The sequence below is a fragment of the Pteronotus mesoamericanus genome, unplaced genomic scaffold, assembly GCF_021234165.1.
Source record: "Pteronotus mesoamericanus isolate MK-2021 breed Mesoamerican mustached bat unplaced genomic scaffold, CSHL_Meso_final contig_180, whole genome shotgun sequence".
Taxonomy (NCBI): Eukaryota; Metazoa; Chordata; class Mammalia; order Chiroptera; family Mormoopidae; genus Pteronotus; species Pteronotus mesoamericanus.
Genome location: NW_026555076.1, coordinates 5108464 through 5125379, shown reverse-complemented (window position 1 = coordinate 5125379; position 16916 = coordinate 5108464). Strand labels below are relative to the sequence as shown.

General features: G+C 33.1%; 1 protein-coding gene across 18 annotated transcripts in view; it reads right to left on the bottom strand.

The window, feature by feature from the left end:
• Window positions 1-403: 403 nt before the first annotated feature.
• ADGRL3 (adhesion G protein-coupled receptor L3) overlaps window positions 404-16916 on the bottom strand; it is a 464227-nt gene continuing 447714 nt past the window's right edge. For 7 of the 18 annotated variants that reach the window (XM_054566790.1, XM_054566795.1, XM_054566798.1 and 4 more), the window contains one exon: window positions 404-2033. In XM_054566790.1, the coding sequence (XP_054422765.1) occupies window positions 1234-2033 (800 nt within the window). In that variant the 3' untranslated portion in view covers window positions 404-1233. Of the gene's footprint in view, window positions 2034-3882; window positions 3935-8641; window positions 8771-16916 lie in introns of all 18 variants that reach the window. The other 11 variants (XM_054566788.1, XM_054566791.1, XM_054566793.1 and 8 more) reach the window with 3 other exon arrangements.

The following is a 16916-nucleotide window of genomic DNA, read 5'->3' as shown; positions in this document are numbered from 1 at the left end:
TGTTTTCCACATGCAGAAGCCCCACTAGTTCTATTGACACCTCTTGACTTCTAGAACCATAGCTACTGGCTTGGTGGATGAATTGCTTGCCGAATACCTTGCATTACAACAGATGTGCACTGTAAACATAAAAGTTTGTCCTGCTCTAATTTGCAAAAATGCTCTTGGAAATATTCTGACTGAATAAAGATATATAGTGAGGGAAGTAAATCTAATTTTATTTATTTTATTTTTTTGTAAAAAATAATTTGTTTGCATTACTAGAAAATGATTCTTATAAAGTGATAGTTTTATTTATTTATTTATTTATTTATTATTTTTTGCCAGGTGAAATTTTAAAGAAATAGGCAAAAAAAAAAAAAAAAAGAAAGAAAAAGAAAAGTAAGAAAAAGTGAAGAAAGAAACAAAAAAGAAAGGAAGAAAACTTTGCTCTCTTACTGGTAGACAAACTTGCAAGACCAGCACAAAAGAAAAAAGAAAATCTCTCTCTTTTTCTGTTTTTGCACTACATTAACAGGACTCAAATTCTGGAGGAACAGAAAGCAGACTATATGTGCAATGCTAGTATCTGTACATTACATAGAAATTGTTCGTGTTTTTTCTGCCATTAGTTTTATCATCAGTTAATACAGCAAATCATAAAATATGCATTTAGCATATAATCCTAGAATTCCCCTCCATTTTGTTATTAATTTTGTTGTTTTATTTTGTATACCACAGCTATTATCGCTGTGATGAATTCAGGCTGTGAGTGACTAAAAACCACTATGTGATACAGTTTTGCTTTGCTTTTATGTTTGTGCAGCACTCCAATCTAGATGCAGCATTGTTACTAATTTCAAACAACTCTTCTGGCCTTTTAAAAAATCAGGTCCTTGTAATTATAGTAACAGAGCATCAGAGATGTTAGAACAAACACAACATAATTCAACAAGGCCACAATGAGCGCCATTTTCTTCATATCTCGTTCATTAACATAATGAAGTCTCCATCTGAGGGGGGAAAGGACAGGAAAGGATAGGGCGCAGGGGAATTTCAGCAGTTATCTTTCTCCCCTGGGCTGACCTAAAAATCCCAGTTGAAAAAAAAAAAAAGAAGTCTGAGAGTTCGTGTTTGTCATTCAAGAATAGCATAAAGATTTAGGAGTACACACATTTTACCACTGCTTATAGCAACTCAGAACAGTCAACCAGGTGTTAGCAGTTTTGTCGATTTAAATTTCTTTTTCATCTTCTATAGACTTGTGACCAAATGAGCAGGTCCTTTTGAACTTCCTTCTGGAGGGGTTCCATCTTTGTTTGGAGGAACTATAAATCCATCACTGCTACCGCGACCTAGCTGGTAGTAGGTGTGCAGCTGATGGATGTGGTTTCTGGAGCCTAGGTTTGGCATGCTTTTGTAGTAAACATCTTCGGCATCACCACATTTGGCCGGTGGGGGTTCGGTCTGGGTGCTGGTGGTAACACTCTCTGCGGCAGGCACACCAGCCAGCGCCGGCATGCTGGTGTAGCGAGAGTCCCTATGGGGTGACTGGAGATCTTCTGTGTGCTCGTTGGTTAGCAAAGGGAAAAAGCTTTCACTGTGGTCTTGGGGGATCCGCCTTCTGGTGTAATGGTGTGGCTGGTGGTTCTCTGTGGAGTAAATTCTTGGGGGCAGTAAGGGAGCATCAGATTCCTCATGAATGAGTTCCAGACCCAAACTCTCCTCGTGGTTAAAGGAAGTGGCGTCATCCAGGACAATGGCATCATCTTCACTCCCACTGCCGAGGTTATTCACCAGCTTGTTCATCAGGTTCCTGTTCTGTTCGCAGGAGCGCTCGTGGTTGTTCAGGTAGGAAGGTATATAGTTGGAAGTGAGTTCCTTTAGAATCTTTTTCTCTAGGGCGGTCTCATTGTGGTTATAGCCTCGGTCTATGATTTGCACACAGTTGCTCAGGTATTCGCCGCTGGCAATGCTGTAACTATTGCCATGGTTACCATTCAGTGGTAGAGTATCCATGACACTTGTATCCCTGGCATTGTTCAGAAGCCCCTCTGGAAAAAAAAATTACAAAACATAATGACATTTATATCCAAGTGGCCATGGAACACACACACACACAAACACAAAAGCAAAAACATGTGACTGTGAAGCATGTATAAATTGCTAGCATTTTAAATTAAGTATAAAATATTTGGAAATAAACAAAAGCACTATTAAATCTAATTACATATCTATCTATATATTTGGATAATTGATAGAAATCTTTTAAGTGGAAAAGAAGTATTTAAAATAAATCTTTTAAAAAGCCTATGAATTTGCAACTTATACACAAACATTGCCTAAAATTATTTGAAGCCTGTTTCATTAGAACTTAGAAAAAAATGATGCAAAATTTTGGTACGATCATTCATAGCTTTCAATTTATACACATCAAAGTCAATTCAATCATTAATTACATTTGATTTTACATGTTTTAACATTGAAATAGATATAATAACAACATAATTTGTGTGTGGTACTTTATACTGGTCAAAGTGAAAGAATCAAGCAGTTTCTAATAATTTGACATATAATTTTGTAATACTAAAAAAAAGTCCCTAGATACAAAACCACAAAAGAAATATGTTTAATTTGTCAGAATGATGTAGTCATAAAATAATGTTTAGTCAAATAAATGGCACATCAAAATAATTTGCACATAGGAACTTGCAAAAACAAAAATATTTGTCATTACTTCTTTTTTTTTCCTGCTGTAAGCACTTCGGTTGCTATTTTATATTAACCCATTAGTAATTATTTAGGGTCATTAGGTAATACTACAAAAGAATGTGTAAAGATACAGAATTTGATTCCCAAAAACATAGTGTTTCCATTTCATAATGAGTGATGACTTTATGTATATTAAACTTTAGGTTTAAAAAGAGATTAAACATTATATTCTGGGAAGGAAAAGCTGTAGTGAAATAAATTTGACCACATGCTTATTCAAGGTTTTTCATTCTCTTAAAGGAACAGAAATCCAAGAATATAATAATTCCATAAATCACTTCAAATGCAACCATAAAAATCAAACAAACATTTGTCTAACTAGTGGTAATAAGCAAAGTATTTCTTTACAGAACAATTAATTGAAGAATTCTATTAAACTTCTCAATATACAGCTAACTTGTGAAAATATAGCATTCATTCTATATCTGTGATGCAATAATGTTTATCAAAACTAAATAGTTCAGTTGGTTTAAATAAAGTGTCCCAAATATGTCAATTTTTATATAGACTTCTGATGAATACTCTGTATTCAAGTAAGTTTTCAAAAACAGCAACGCATAAAATACATTAACAAGCAGGCATCACAGACATAGGGTGAAGCAATTTATTTTCATGTTATAAAATACCTTGTAGACAAATCCACAATGTTAAGAAAAAAAAGTAAATGCTTTTTAAAGGGCCATATGTGATGGGTGATTGCTGCTGCAGAGTATGCTTGATGGTTATGGTTGAGCGACTGATGCATTGAAACATGTGTTTATTGTTTCTGTTGTCAATGCATTAGGTACAGGTTGAAAACAGCCATAGTAAAAATAAAGTGGGCATGTTGCATGTGACATCCATTTGTATGATGGAATGTACTAATTAAAATGAAAAGTTTATGAATTAGCAAAAAAAAAATAAGTGCTTAATTTAAAAACAATTTAACTCACACAAACATTACATGAAACTTAACAACTATGTTGATTATGTGACACAGTAAAAGAATCAGACAACAAAAGCGTCTAATCTCTATTAACATTAATATAAGTCAGTTTATAGGTTCTTTAGTTTTTAAATTGTGAGATGAACTGTTTTTAATAACTACATCATCTATATGTGATGCAATAAAAGTGAACTAAAAAAAATTACATTTGATATGCAATGTTTAGCTTTACTCCCATACTTGTCTCTCTGTAGGGCTCTAAACGACAGCATGAAGAAAAGGAAAGAAAAAACAACAAGTAAGCTTACAGCGACAGTAGAAGAAACATGAGTAAAAAGCAAATTGATGATATGCAGAAAAAAGAGTCAAAGGAAATAATTTCCACTGTCCCAAAATTTATGAGTCTGTGTTACATGGTTTATCGTAATTAAAAATACTGAAATGTTAGTCAGAAAATAAGAACCCCCCCTTAACACATGCTAATAAAATGAGTCTTTAATAGCATTCCTGCAGTTTGTAAATTTCAAACAAATACACATTTTTTAAGATTATCACACCAACCGAGAGTAAAAATTTGAGGGCAAGTCATGACTATTTCCACAAATATATTTTAATATTTTATATACATGTGTGTATGTATGTATGTTTGAAAAATGCCTGCTTCTGAGAAATGTCATTTAACCTAAACATTTTTCAGTAAAATTATAGTCTTTAGCTTATATACAGACAGAAAACTATAGTTGGAGGTTTTCATATTTTTTCCCTTACGTATCTTCTCTTGCCATTTACAAAGATTATTTTCCTCCTGCTGTGCTTATACAAATGTTTCTTTTAATTTGTGAATAATACTGATCAATACTGTCATTTCCGGAGCTCATATTCAAAAGTTGTTTAACTATGAAGAAAGAAAATGGTTAAATCCAATCATTATTCTATATCAAGGAAATGTGAGGAGGGGGAAAATACCATCATCAATATTGTTTTCTTCTGAGTAGTTGCACAATCATATGCAATCAAACTTTTTGAGCTGATTTATTAAAATCAATCCTAGCAAAATTATTTTTTAAAAACCCATATTTTAATCAGGTCAAAAGAACTGCTCTTGCTGATTTTGTTTACAGGAAAGTTGTTAACCCCCTCCCCGCAAAGAAATCCCCAAACCTCCAGCAAATCCATTAGGCTAGACCATTTCAAGAGATTCAGACTTGTTATAATTTAACCGCTGCTTTAGAAATAAGGTGTTTGTATTTTAAATGTTTATTTGCTTTTCAGCTAAAGACCAACAATACTTCAAAATGCAGAGGAATTTCTTTAAATTTTCAAAAGAGCTTCACAAAGAGAACTGGAAATAAAAAGCCAAACCATAAAGCACAGAGAAAAATCATTTGTAGGTTCATTGTGGCTCTCTACTTAAATGACAGAATTTTAGAACTGGAAAGCACATGAGAGGTGGAAGGTCAATTCCTCCTTTTAAGAGGTGAGGAAAACTGCAACCAAGAGAGGGGAAGCCCTGTCTAGCCTGCTGTGGATAGTAGCAGGGTTGGGATCAGAAAGGGGAACCTTCTGGGTTTGCTCTGGGTGCTATCTCTTTTTCTTCACATCTGCCTGAGGCTTTGGATATTTATTTACAAATTTTATAATATAACCTTGTATTCTTACCAACTATAATATATAATATATCCTTCACTCTATCCCATCATAAGGATATGTGTTTAATGTTTTAGAATTGAATTAAATTACTTTAAAATATAAATTATTTTATACCATCATGACTTCCTCTATATCACGTTTCATGGACAAGTTTATCTATAATGAAACTGATCTTACAAAAATTGAATTGTCCAATATTGACAGGAAGATAATGGCCCAGAATCACTATACACGAAATTTTAACTATTTCCACGGACATTCTAAATTCAATATAACAAAAGTATGCTATTCATCTTTATTCCTAAGTAAGCTTCAGTAACACTGTAAACACATCTTTATATATTTTACATAAAGGCATTACAAACAAAAATGGATACTTTAAATCTGAATGCTTCTCTGCTTGACGGCATTGGTGCAACTGAATCAGAGAATCCACAGAACAGAACCAAGTGGGGATTCAATATAAACCACTCCAGTACATACCGAGCCACCTATATTTCATGTAAGATTTCACCTTGCCAGTAAGAATATAAGTGCATTCATCTGAAAACATAAGATTAGTAGCAATATGACAATCACCAAGATTTACTTTGAGTCACTGGTAAAAAACTATTTTAAGCACTACCAGAGTTTATTAACGTCTTAAAAATATTAAAACATCACATAGCAAAACAATTCCACTTCTGACTCTGAAAAACAGTAATAAAATTATTTACTCTTAAAATTAAGAAATTCAGTAGAATTTATTTAATTTACTGGCATAAACTACAAATCCATTCAGAAGAATCTTTTGTATAGTAAATGATAGTCTTAATAGCAACATCCAGTAATAGATTCCATAGAAAGTAAAACTTTATATGTTATTATTTTAAATTTTGCATCATGAAAATTTCGATTCGGTAGTGTTTATAGAAGAGTTCCATCCTTAGAAGAATCTACTAATTTAGGATATCAATAAAAATAAAATGAACAAGAAGGCAGATACTGAACTAGAAAACACCATATATAAAAATAAGTGTTAATTTTTCATTACATAAGATTCTAAAAATTATATCAGAATAAGCAAAAAAGCTAACCAAAATGTGATCTAAATTTGTTACTTGTTTTAAAACAATTTCCAGCAACTTTTTGCATGAATGATGTAAAATAGTTTTAATATGAAGATATGCTATAAATCTTCATTTAACATCACTCAAAACTTACTATGCCAGCACATTTATGATGTTGCAAATAAATCTGTTCCATAGCCTTTTTTTTTTAAAGGCCTTTATAAGGTCTGCTACACTGTTCTGCCAAATCATGTGTGGTGCATTGTGTAATGTACATTTTACTGAGGGATACAATGAAATAGGGACATTGACAAATCAGAGAAAATTTAGGGGGGGTGACCATGAAGAAGGACCTAGAAACTATGTCATATTAATGGCACTGAGGTTATTTTATCAGGGAAATGGAGGACTAACAGAGCAGGTTAGCTGCTTTCAAGTATTTAAAGGATTGCCACAAAAAAGCATAATCCTTTGCTCTTTGCTCTAGAGGGCAAATCTTAAGTGTCATGGCCAGAGGCACATTTCAGCTCAGTGGAAGGAAAAAATATATATACAACAAATGGAGCATTTCAACAGTTGAATGCAGTTGACCCTTGAACAGCATGGGTTTGAACTGCATGAGTCCACTTATACATGGATTTTCTCAATAAATACAGTAAATGTATTTTTTTCTTTCTTATGATTTTTTCCTCTAGGTTTTATGTAAGACTACATTACATAATACATATAACACATGAACTGTCAACAGATAGCATATGTAATCAATAGCAGGCCCTTAGTAGTAAAGTTTTTGGGGAATCAAAATTTATATGCAGGTTGGGTGCTCCTAACCCCTGATGTTCAAGAGTCAACTGTATATGAAATCCTGAGCTGGAAAGGGACATGTTAGAGAAAATGCTTTAGCACAGGCTGGCAGAATGTCAGCAATGTTGTAAAGAGGACCCATGAGCTCTGTTCCCTCTCCTGTTTCTAAACCTTTGATTCCTAGACATGGAGGCCTTAAGAAAGCTGATCAAATTTAAAGTTGGCATAATTATTTTATCCTATTGACAAACAGACTGTATTCCTGAAAACAATTATTTAGGAATAATTTAAAATCATCCTTTGTATTTGGCAAGGTATCATGTGGGAGCTCAGATGGTTTTAGACAGCCCATGGCCATGCTGAAACAAACATGCTTTTTCAGAGTGAGCATTCACACCCGATTTTACGAACTCATGTCCCTAATCTTTTACCTCTGACTGAGAAGAAAAAACAAACAAAACTCCCTCAGAGATTCTTACAGAGGATAATAGAAATTTTATTCAAAATTGTCTCAAAATGTAAAATACTGCTAATCTATCACATTCAACTAGAAAGAATATTGGAAGTCTCTGTGTTATACTGAATTTTCTTTCAAATATAATTTTTAAATAACTAGATCATTGATTAGGATTTTTATTTTATAAAAATTTTATTTAAATTTTTTTCCTGTGGTCTCTACCTACAATATGGATATTTTCTATATCTTGTCTTCAATATTGTAAATGGTTTAAAGAGATCTATGCTTATTTGTTTCATAGACAATTAAATTTTATATCATTTAAAACCAGAGGATATAAAGAACCATATTCAAAAGCCTAGTTTTTAACATGTAGACACAATAGAAAAGAGTTTTTGTAACCTTCTTGAACCAGCTCATATGGGTGATGCAAAGCTAGGGCAGAACCTGATCTGCTACTGTTCAGTTCACTTGTCTTTCCTCCTTGTTTCAGATCAGTGTAACTTTCCACGGAGTCAATATAAATGCTTTCATCAGTACTGATGCTTTGTGCCCAGAAGGTGCTTCATGGTGTAACAGTACAATTATTTACTTCATCTTAAAACATTAAGACTAGTGGATCAAGTGTTATCACACTTACCTTAGGTAAATATCTCATTTCTCAAAATAAATGCATAGGTATTTACTATAGAAATCAATCAACAACAAGAAAAGTATTGACAAGCCACAAAACATTTTAAAACATCACAAAGAAACAAACGCACATTGATGAAACAAGCATTTGTTTACCAGAAGGAAGGAATCCATTTCTTGGAAATGGAAATGGAAAACCTAAGGAAAATGGAAAATAAAAGCACCAAGAGGGGTAGAAGGTGAAAGGGATCTGTGTGTCTGCTTCCAAAAGAAAGAAAAGGCAGGAGAAAGGAAAGAAAAATAGAATGTGGCCATAAAAGCTACATAAAATGGGACTCTCACTTGAAAAAATTAAGATAAACTCCAGCACACCTTGTGCGTTGTACATGCTGACAGAAGGGTTGTTACAGACCGCCGGTTCCCCAAGCAATGTATTATAGGGATTGTTAGTACCATGCGGACGAAGCAGAGCATTGCTTATAAGATGATTAGCCATGGCTCCTGGAGCAGCCCCATAGAAAGACAGAGAAAAAAAAAAGGTCAATCAGGCAAATGTGTTTGAAAAAAAGAAAGGAAACATTTAGAATGACAACAGTTGATATAGCCCTGATTACAGGCAGGCAGCTAATTAGACTAAAAAATATATGCCGCTAAAGCACACATGTTTCCAACAATGCACATATCCAAGTCAATGGGAAAGAAAGAAAATGGTTTACAATGTTGATTAAGCCACATTTAGGGCGTTCTCTTTTCCAAAGTATAAGCAAGAATATTCCCATGCTTGCTAAAAATAACAATTAAAAAAAGCAAAATATAGTTTTTCATACAAACAAAAGACAAAACATAAAATAAAAGTTGAAAAAAGTTAAAAACAAAGAAAAGGTAAAATTAAATAAAACATCCCCTCATTCACAGAAACCATTGGGTTGTTTTCAATGAAAGTATAGAAAGAATAAAAGGCAACATTTACGATCAAACACTCATTTGGAGAGCAGTTGTTGACACGACAGAAGGCTTTGACATGTCTTAAAATTTTATGAAGAGTAATTACTTAAATTAAATTATAATAAAATAATCACTCTTATTAGTACACCATAGTAAGCATACTAATTAAGTGAATATACAAATCTCATAAAATGATCATATGGGCATTATTTTAAAATATTTAAAATAAATATTAACTTCATGGTATCAAGCAAATATATATATAATTCTATTTTCCATTTTCCAACTGGTTGTTTGGATTTTGACAGAGCAAAGTAACAAAGTTAGATTCTTTCATCTCTTGTGAACAGATATACTTAGTTTCTAACATACCATCAATATGAGTTGCAACCTCCCACCCTCCAAAGCCATTTAATCAAAGAGCAAAAAACAATCAGGGGAGCAGTTTTATTAACTATAATTAGGGCAGATGTGAAAATGATAGACAGAATGTGTATTAATGTTAGATGATGAAGAAAGGAAAAATGACAGGGGAAAGGAAAACACATTGTATAGAAACAGGTTGAACATACTAGTATATGCTAATTTAGATATACATGAAAGAATGAAAATGTAATCTATAAATGAGGTGAAAATATTTGCAAACAAATTTATAAATATTTGCAATCCAACAAAGAGTTAGAATCTGGAATATAGAAAGAGCTGTCAAAGTCAACAGTCAAAAAAACAAACAAAACACACACACACAAATTTCAATTAGAAATAGGGCAAAGGCATAAACAGACATTTCATGGAGGAGCACATAAGGATGACAAGCTCATGAAAAGAACTGCTATTAGTTATTACAGAAAAACAGATTAAAATCACAATGAGTTTTCACTAAATAATTAAAATTAAAATAGTGACAATATCAAGAAAAGGCTGGCAAGGATGAAGAAAAACTGAATCACTCATATTTTGCTGATGGGAATGTAAAAGAATACAGCTACTCTGGAAAACAGGTTAGCAGTTTCTTATAACACTAAAAGTGCAATTACCATACCACCCCACAATCATACACTTGGATTTTCATCCCAGGGAAATGGAAATTAATGATTACACAAAAACCTGCAGATAGATGTTCACAGCAGATTTGTTTGTAATAACACAAAACGGGAAACAACCTAGATGTCCCTTAACTGGCAAATGGATAAGCAATCTGTGATGCATTCCTACCATGGAACACTACTCAGTAATAAAAAGGAAATATTGATGCACATAATAACCTGGATGAATCTATAGAGAATTATACTGAATAAAAGAGATAATCCCAAAGGTTATATACATATATATCCTGGAAATGACAAAACTATAGAAATGAACAATTTACTTGACTGCAAGGGGTTAGAGATGGAAGGGTATGGTCAATAAAAGGGCAACATGAGGCATCCTTGTGGTAATGGAACTACTTTGGGTCTTGATTGTGGTGGTATACAAGGTCTGTCTGGAAAAAGTCCAACCACTGTTAATATAACAAGAATGGTTTCCATGGCATCTATGTCACCTGGCAGCCAAGCAAAGTAGACTGGAATGTGCATGTGTGAACAATGACGACTTCACTGTACTAGTCAGTGGGGACGTTAGACGCCCTTGAGTGAGCATGTGTACTGTGTGGCCATCACATTCAAAATGACTGAGCTAGTAGAGCAATGAATCTGCATAAAATTTTGTGTTAAGTTTGCATACTTCCCTAAGGAAACTATTTGGATGGTTCAGAAGGCCACAGCTATGAAGCTAATGATTGGCAGCTTCACCATGACAACGCTCATGTATCATGTCTGGTGCAGAGTTTTTTGACGAAACATCAAATCACCTAAGCGACACAGCCCCCCTACAGCTCAGATATGGTGCCTTGTGACTTATGGCTTTTCCAAGAACTAAAAGCACCTTCGAAATGAGAGAAATTTCAGACCATCAATGTGATTCAGGAAAATATGATGGGGCAGCTGTTGGCAGTTGGGAGAATTGTGTGAGGTCCCAAGGTGCCTCCTTTGAAGGGGACTGAAGTGTCATTGTTCTATGTACAATGTTTTCTGTATCCTGTATTTTCTTTAATAAATTTCTCTGTATTTTTCATATTAGATGGCCGGATACCTTCTGGACAGGCCTCATATATTACAAAAACATACTTTTGCAACAGAATTGCGTAGAACAAAACACACACAAGTACAGTTAAATATTAAAAAACCTGAAGAAATCTGAATCAGATTGGTGGATTGTATGAATGTCAATATCCTGGTTGTGATATTGCAGTATAGTTTTACAAGATATTTTTGATGGAAACCCAGTAAAAGGTAGATGATCTCTGTATTATTTCATATGACTGAAAGTGAATCCACAATGATCTCAAAATAAAAAGTAACTGATGTTGAATAAAAAAACAAAACATCTCATCATTTGTAGAAGATGTGAAACAAATGGGAAGGAAAAATTTGGCCTGGGAGTATTAAATTGTTGAAATCATAGCTCTTTGCTATATGGTAAATTCTCAGTCAAGTAACAAATATTTTCCAAACTGGGGAGTTAACACCTCTTCAATTAAAGGACAATATAGCTTGTCAGATATCTAGAGCTAGAAAGTTTCAGTGAGTTCAGGAAATAAACCATGTGTTTGCATCTTACACATCTGACAAGGAGGAGCATTGAACTAGCATAAAATTTTCAAAAGTGCTGATGACTATTGGCTGATGTTGTATAACACATATATTGACATATTTTTATATATTGCAAAGGCCCATTGTCAATTTATGATATAATGGGTGTAACAGGATATTATTTCCCATTAACAAATTAAATATATAAAAATTAGTAAGAAAAGCTAAAATAGGGTTGGCTCCAGTGCCTTTAAGAAATGAAATATTGTAAATCTTAAACATGTATATTGTCAATGTTACACAAATGTCAGATTGTTAGATATAGGATTTGATCTGCACAAAATTTTTAAAAAGCTAATTACACGTAAGTTATACCTGCTACCACATGTTTATTATTCTAGCCTATTTTGCAAGTAAAAAGTAAAGTAATTTTCTAACATAAATCATTACTTTCTAAAATTACTCTAAGCATTTAAATAGACAATGAAAGCTATAAGTAATGATATGAACTAGGATAAAAACCTTAAAAATATAAAATAGTTCATATTCTTATTCCTTACAATTCATCACAGATCAAAAATAGAGTAAAATCTTTATGGTGGGATTTATATCACATCTCTATACATTTCCCTTCATTACTACATATTATTTAATTTGAACTAATTGGAAAACAAATAGTAGGCTGAGAAGATTGCAGCTACTTTTTCCCCTAGCTTCATAGAGTTCATAAAATAAATATTCATTTTATATATATATGCACACACACTGATGTAAAGGAAGGTGATTTGCTTTAGTGTTCTCATTACAAGAAAAGACATTTTGTAACTAGGTATGGTGACAGATGTCTACCAGACTCATTGGGGTGATCATTTTGCAAAATAAATAAGGAATCATTATTTCATTCTCCCGTAACTAATATCATGTTATATGTTGATTATACCTCAATAAAAATAAATAAAATATAAAAGACTTTTAAAAATGTGATAATCTGGGCTTTAAAATAAGGAAACCATTCAGTTGGGATGAACCAAGTATAATCAAGAAGACAGTGACACTTTGAAATAAAACTCAATACTTTGGTTTTTGTTTATCATTCAATTTGTAAAAATCTAAGGACAGAAGAACAACAATAAGAACTGTAATCATTCCAAAATGGAATAATAAAATCATAATGAAGCTATCTACATTTTCATAGATAACTCATCTGGTTATATCTTTTGTAGCATAAAATTCCTTTTCAGATTTTTCTTAACTTTTAAAAAAGTTTTCTGGATGTACGTTAAAGTACTTTTATCTGTGAACTATTAATGTAGGAAGACTGAGGTTTTTTCCAAGAATTATGAGAAAATATTTTATTCAAGCGACCTTCTTATTTTGTAGAATTGTAGGAAGACAGAGTTTTAAAGTTCATTTTATTTATGACCAATTCCTGGTAAAGCAGGAAGGCCAGCAACAATAATAGAAACGTTATGGGTATACGGCTGTGCTATGACAGGATACTGGCAGAATAGAACAATATTGCCTCAGCTACAAGACTTTGGTTGTGTGCTTCCTCAAATCTAGGTGCAACCCAGAATCAGTTAATTAATTTACAACTTAAAGAAACATTTCCTTCTCTATCCTTGGTGTTGTTGACCTTTCTCTAATAGAAAAGGAATCATACTTCAATTTTCTTTTTTACTATCACTCACTATTATACACCACACACTATTTGAAACCAATGTAATTAATGTCATTGAAACTAACTTTAGTTCTGCAAATGGAGAGTTATCATTCAAGTGAGGGCTCAGTAACAGAAAATCCAAAGTAGAATATTAAGTTTGGTGATTAGTGTTTTGCAAGGAGTATAGTAACGGAAAAGCTCTATGGGTTTGTTGGTTCTAAAGAGAGAGGGATATGTCCCAGTAACCAAACAATTATTCCTCATTTGATTCACCTGTTGAAAGAAGTCTATTCTTTGTCATTCTTTTCCTGGACACTCAGGGCTTGCAGTGACTTTAAGAGATCATTCTTTCTGCTACTATCCAAAACAAGTGCAATTTTCCTGGAAGTTATTACCACATGGTTTCTATACTCCCCATTCACATTCGGACATTTCAATTATACCTTGAAAGGTGGCAATCACAGTGTTTTTTTGGGGGGGGAAACCAAAAAAACTTCCATGTTGCCAATGCCCAAATCTTTTACCCCAAAACTTGCAAAGAAACTGTCTTCTCCTGCCTTTTTTGTTCAGTTACTTTTGTCTTTTCTCTTGAGCTACACTGCATTTCACTGTCTGCTGAAATCCATTGTGTTTGTTTCTGGTTGTTTCCCCAGTTTACTCAGGTCTCTTCGGATTCTGATGCTGCTTTCCAAGGTTCTGTCCCTCCTGTCTATTCCTCTTCCCTCCAACTAACTTCTGATTTGTAAACTTTCTTTCTAATAGCTGCGAAATTGCTGACGACTTCCAAGGAGATCAGCGTTACAGACCACCTGCCACTGCTTTTCAGCTGCAAAGGTAAGCTTACTGGTTAGCCAGCTGGAAGACACAAATAAATTGATGCTGGGTATGGAGAGGAAGTTTCAACTCTACATTGTGAAAAGAAGGTTTATGTGCTAATTTCACTAGTATGTAAGCCCCAGGAAAACAGGGAGTATGTAAGGTCTTTTTTCATTGCTCTATTCCAAGTGTCTAGAATAGTTTCTATAGTTCAATACACATTTGCTTCATTAATGAAAAATCTTAATGTAAAAATCTATGGCATCAAGGAAATCTAAAACTAAGCCACAGTCATTTTATCAACTATGAGTAATTTTATAATTTGAGCAAATTTTTTAAGAGTGCCTATTGTGCAATTCCTAATGTGCTTTATTTTCTTCTAACATTATACCAGATCCTATGATACTGAAACTTTTAAAGCAGAAGTAAACATTCAATACTAAATGTAGACAATAGTAGGGGGGAAACTGTGAATGAAAATAAAAAGCTCAAACTGGGAAAAAAGACAGAAAGTGAAACACTCAAAGTGGCTATGTAAAAATAGCTGTTCCTTAATTATCTGACTCACTAAATCCTGACTATAGTCAAGTATTACCTGCTTATTAGCCATAGGAATCAAGGGTTAGCTCCATAGAAAAGGAATTAACATTGAACTTGACTATATGTGAATTACCAACAAAGTCATCAACAAAAGGCCAAACCACAATATTTTTATTTCTGGTGAAAGTGTGATACAAAGCAAATAAGATTTTCATATTCCATATGAAAAACTCAGGAATGGTTTTCTGACAAATACTTGAAAGTCAGACTCTAAAGCTGACCCTACTGAAAAAGATTAAGTGTAAAATCATAGTCATTTTAAGGAGAGTCTTTTTCTTTTTATTTATTTATACCTAAATATAGAGGCTGATAGAAAGGTTTTTCAATGAGAGAAATGCATATGGAATAATAATGACTGTGCTCTTTTTCACTGTATAGTTCTACCACAAAACTCTTCTATGTCTTTCTGCATGAAAATAAAATAGGTGTTTTGACATTGGGAGCTCTGAATGACAGTACTGTCTAGGCCAGTTCAGTGTGATACATATAATTGAGGACTGGAAAAAAAATAATCTAAGGCAGATCAGCGTGCTTTGAAATCATGAAGTAAAGAGCAGATCTGAAAAAAGCTGACAGCTGGATCCCACTTGAATCTGTATTATATCACTCAGAAACATAATTCAAACAGCGTTTCTTCCTGACAGCAGGCTAACACAAGTGTACTGCAAAGCTCTTAAAATAACTTGGATTGTCATTCTGTGCTGCCTCACGCACTTCATTTCTAAAAAATGCACTTACATTCTTATTGATCATATTGAATGGGCAAAACTTTGTATTTCAGGTCCATGGTGATCTAATGAACTAAATTAATAAAAACATTCTTTAGTAGTCACATATCAATATACTTCAATTTTCAAATTCCTGTAAGTTATAAATATATAGGATGGTAAAGGTTCTGTTTAACTCAGTGAAATGCTTTTAACCAGACAGTTCCTTCTTCCTTAAAATACCTCATCCTCCGTTCCATTCACTCATTGTTCTCTCTCCCTTGATTTGACATATTTTCTTTTATGAAATCATCTCCATTATATACACTGACTGATATACATGAATTAGGGTTATAGATAAAGCAGTTACGATTGAGTAGTGCCTCTGCTTTTGTCTTCACACCTTAATTTTGGCCCGTAATGGAGACTTCATTTTTGTGCAACTAAATACAGGGTGGTGCAAAAGTAGGTTTACAGTTGTGATGTGAAAAGGTTTATTCTTGTATTAGTTGTTTATTGTATCATTTTCCATACAAACAACTGTAAACTTACTTTGGCCCACCCTGTATAGTGTCACTAGTGACAGTGTTTTCTATAGAATTAGAATACTAACTTCACTGTAAGGCAAGGGATATATCATCAGGAGATGGTATCTCCGACATTGTGAAACCATCCAGATTGTATGTAAAATGCGTTAGGTATATGTTTGTGTGCTCAATTGTGCACCCACATACTCTTGAACTTCTTTTCTGGTGAAATGGTCTTGTGGCTTTTATTTCCTTTTCAAAAAGTTGAGTATCCCCTAGTCAACTGCAATATATCATTACAGAGAAAAGTTATAACAGAATTTAAAATGGAATATGATTTTAACATTACCTAATCAACCATAATCATTTAATATATAAAGAGACACAAGTCCAAAGATATTTATGTTTTCAATGTCACACATGATTCCGGTTATCTAAACATTTAATTCGGTGATTTTTAGGGTTTTCTCCCAAAAGTACATTTTAACAAAATTTTATTAGAAGCTTTGTAGGAGTGCCTTGCTTTTTCTTCATTTGATTTTCTGTAATGTTTGTTTACATAATTTTCATATTCATGTAATGTTATATAACATGAATAAATAAAAATAAATGTAAACATATAAATAAAGGCTCCCAGAACTATGAAAAACTGATTTAATAGGCATTGCCTTTTTTAACTATGTTGTTGCCTATTTTTTTGTTTTTCTGTGTAACAAAACAATATTAACACACAATCTACAGAAAGTGCAAAGATTA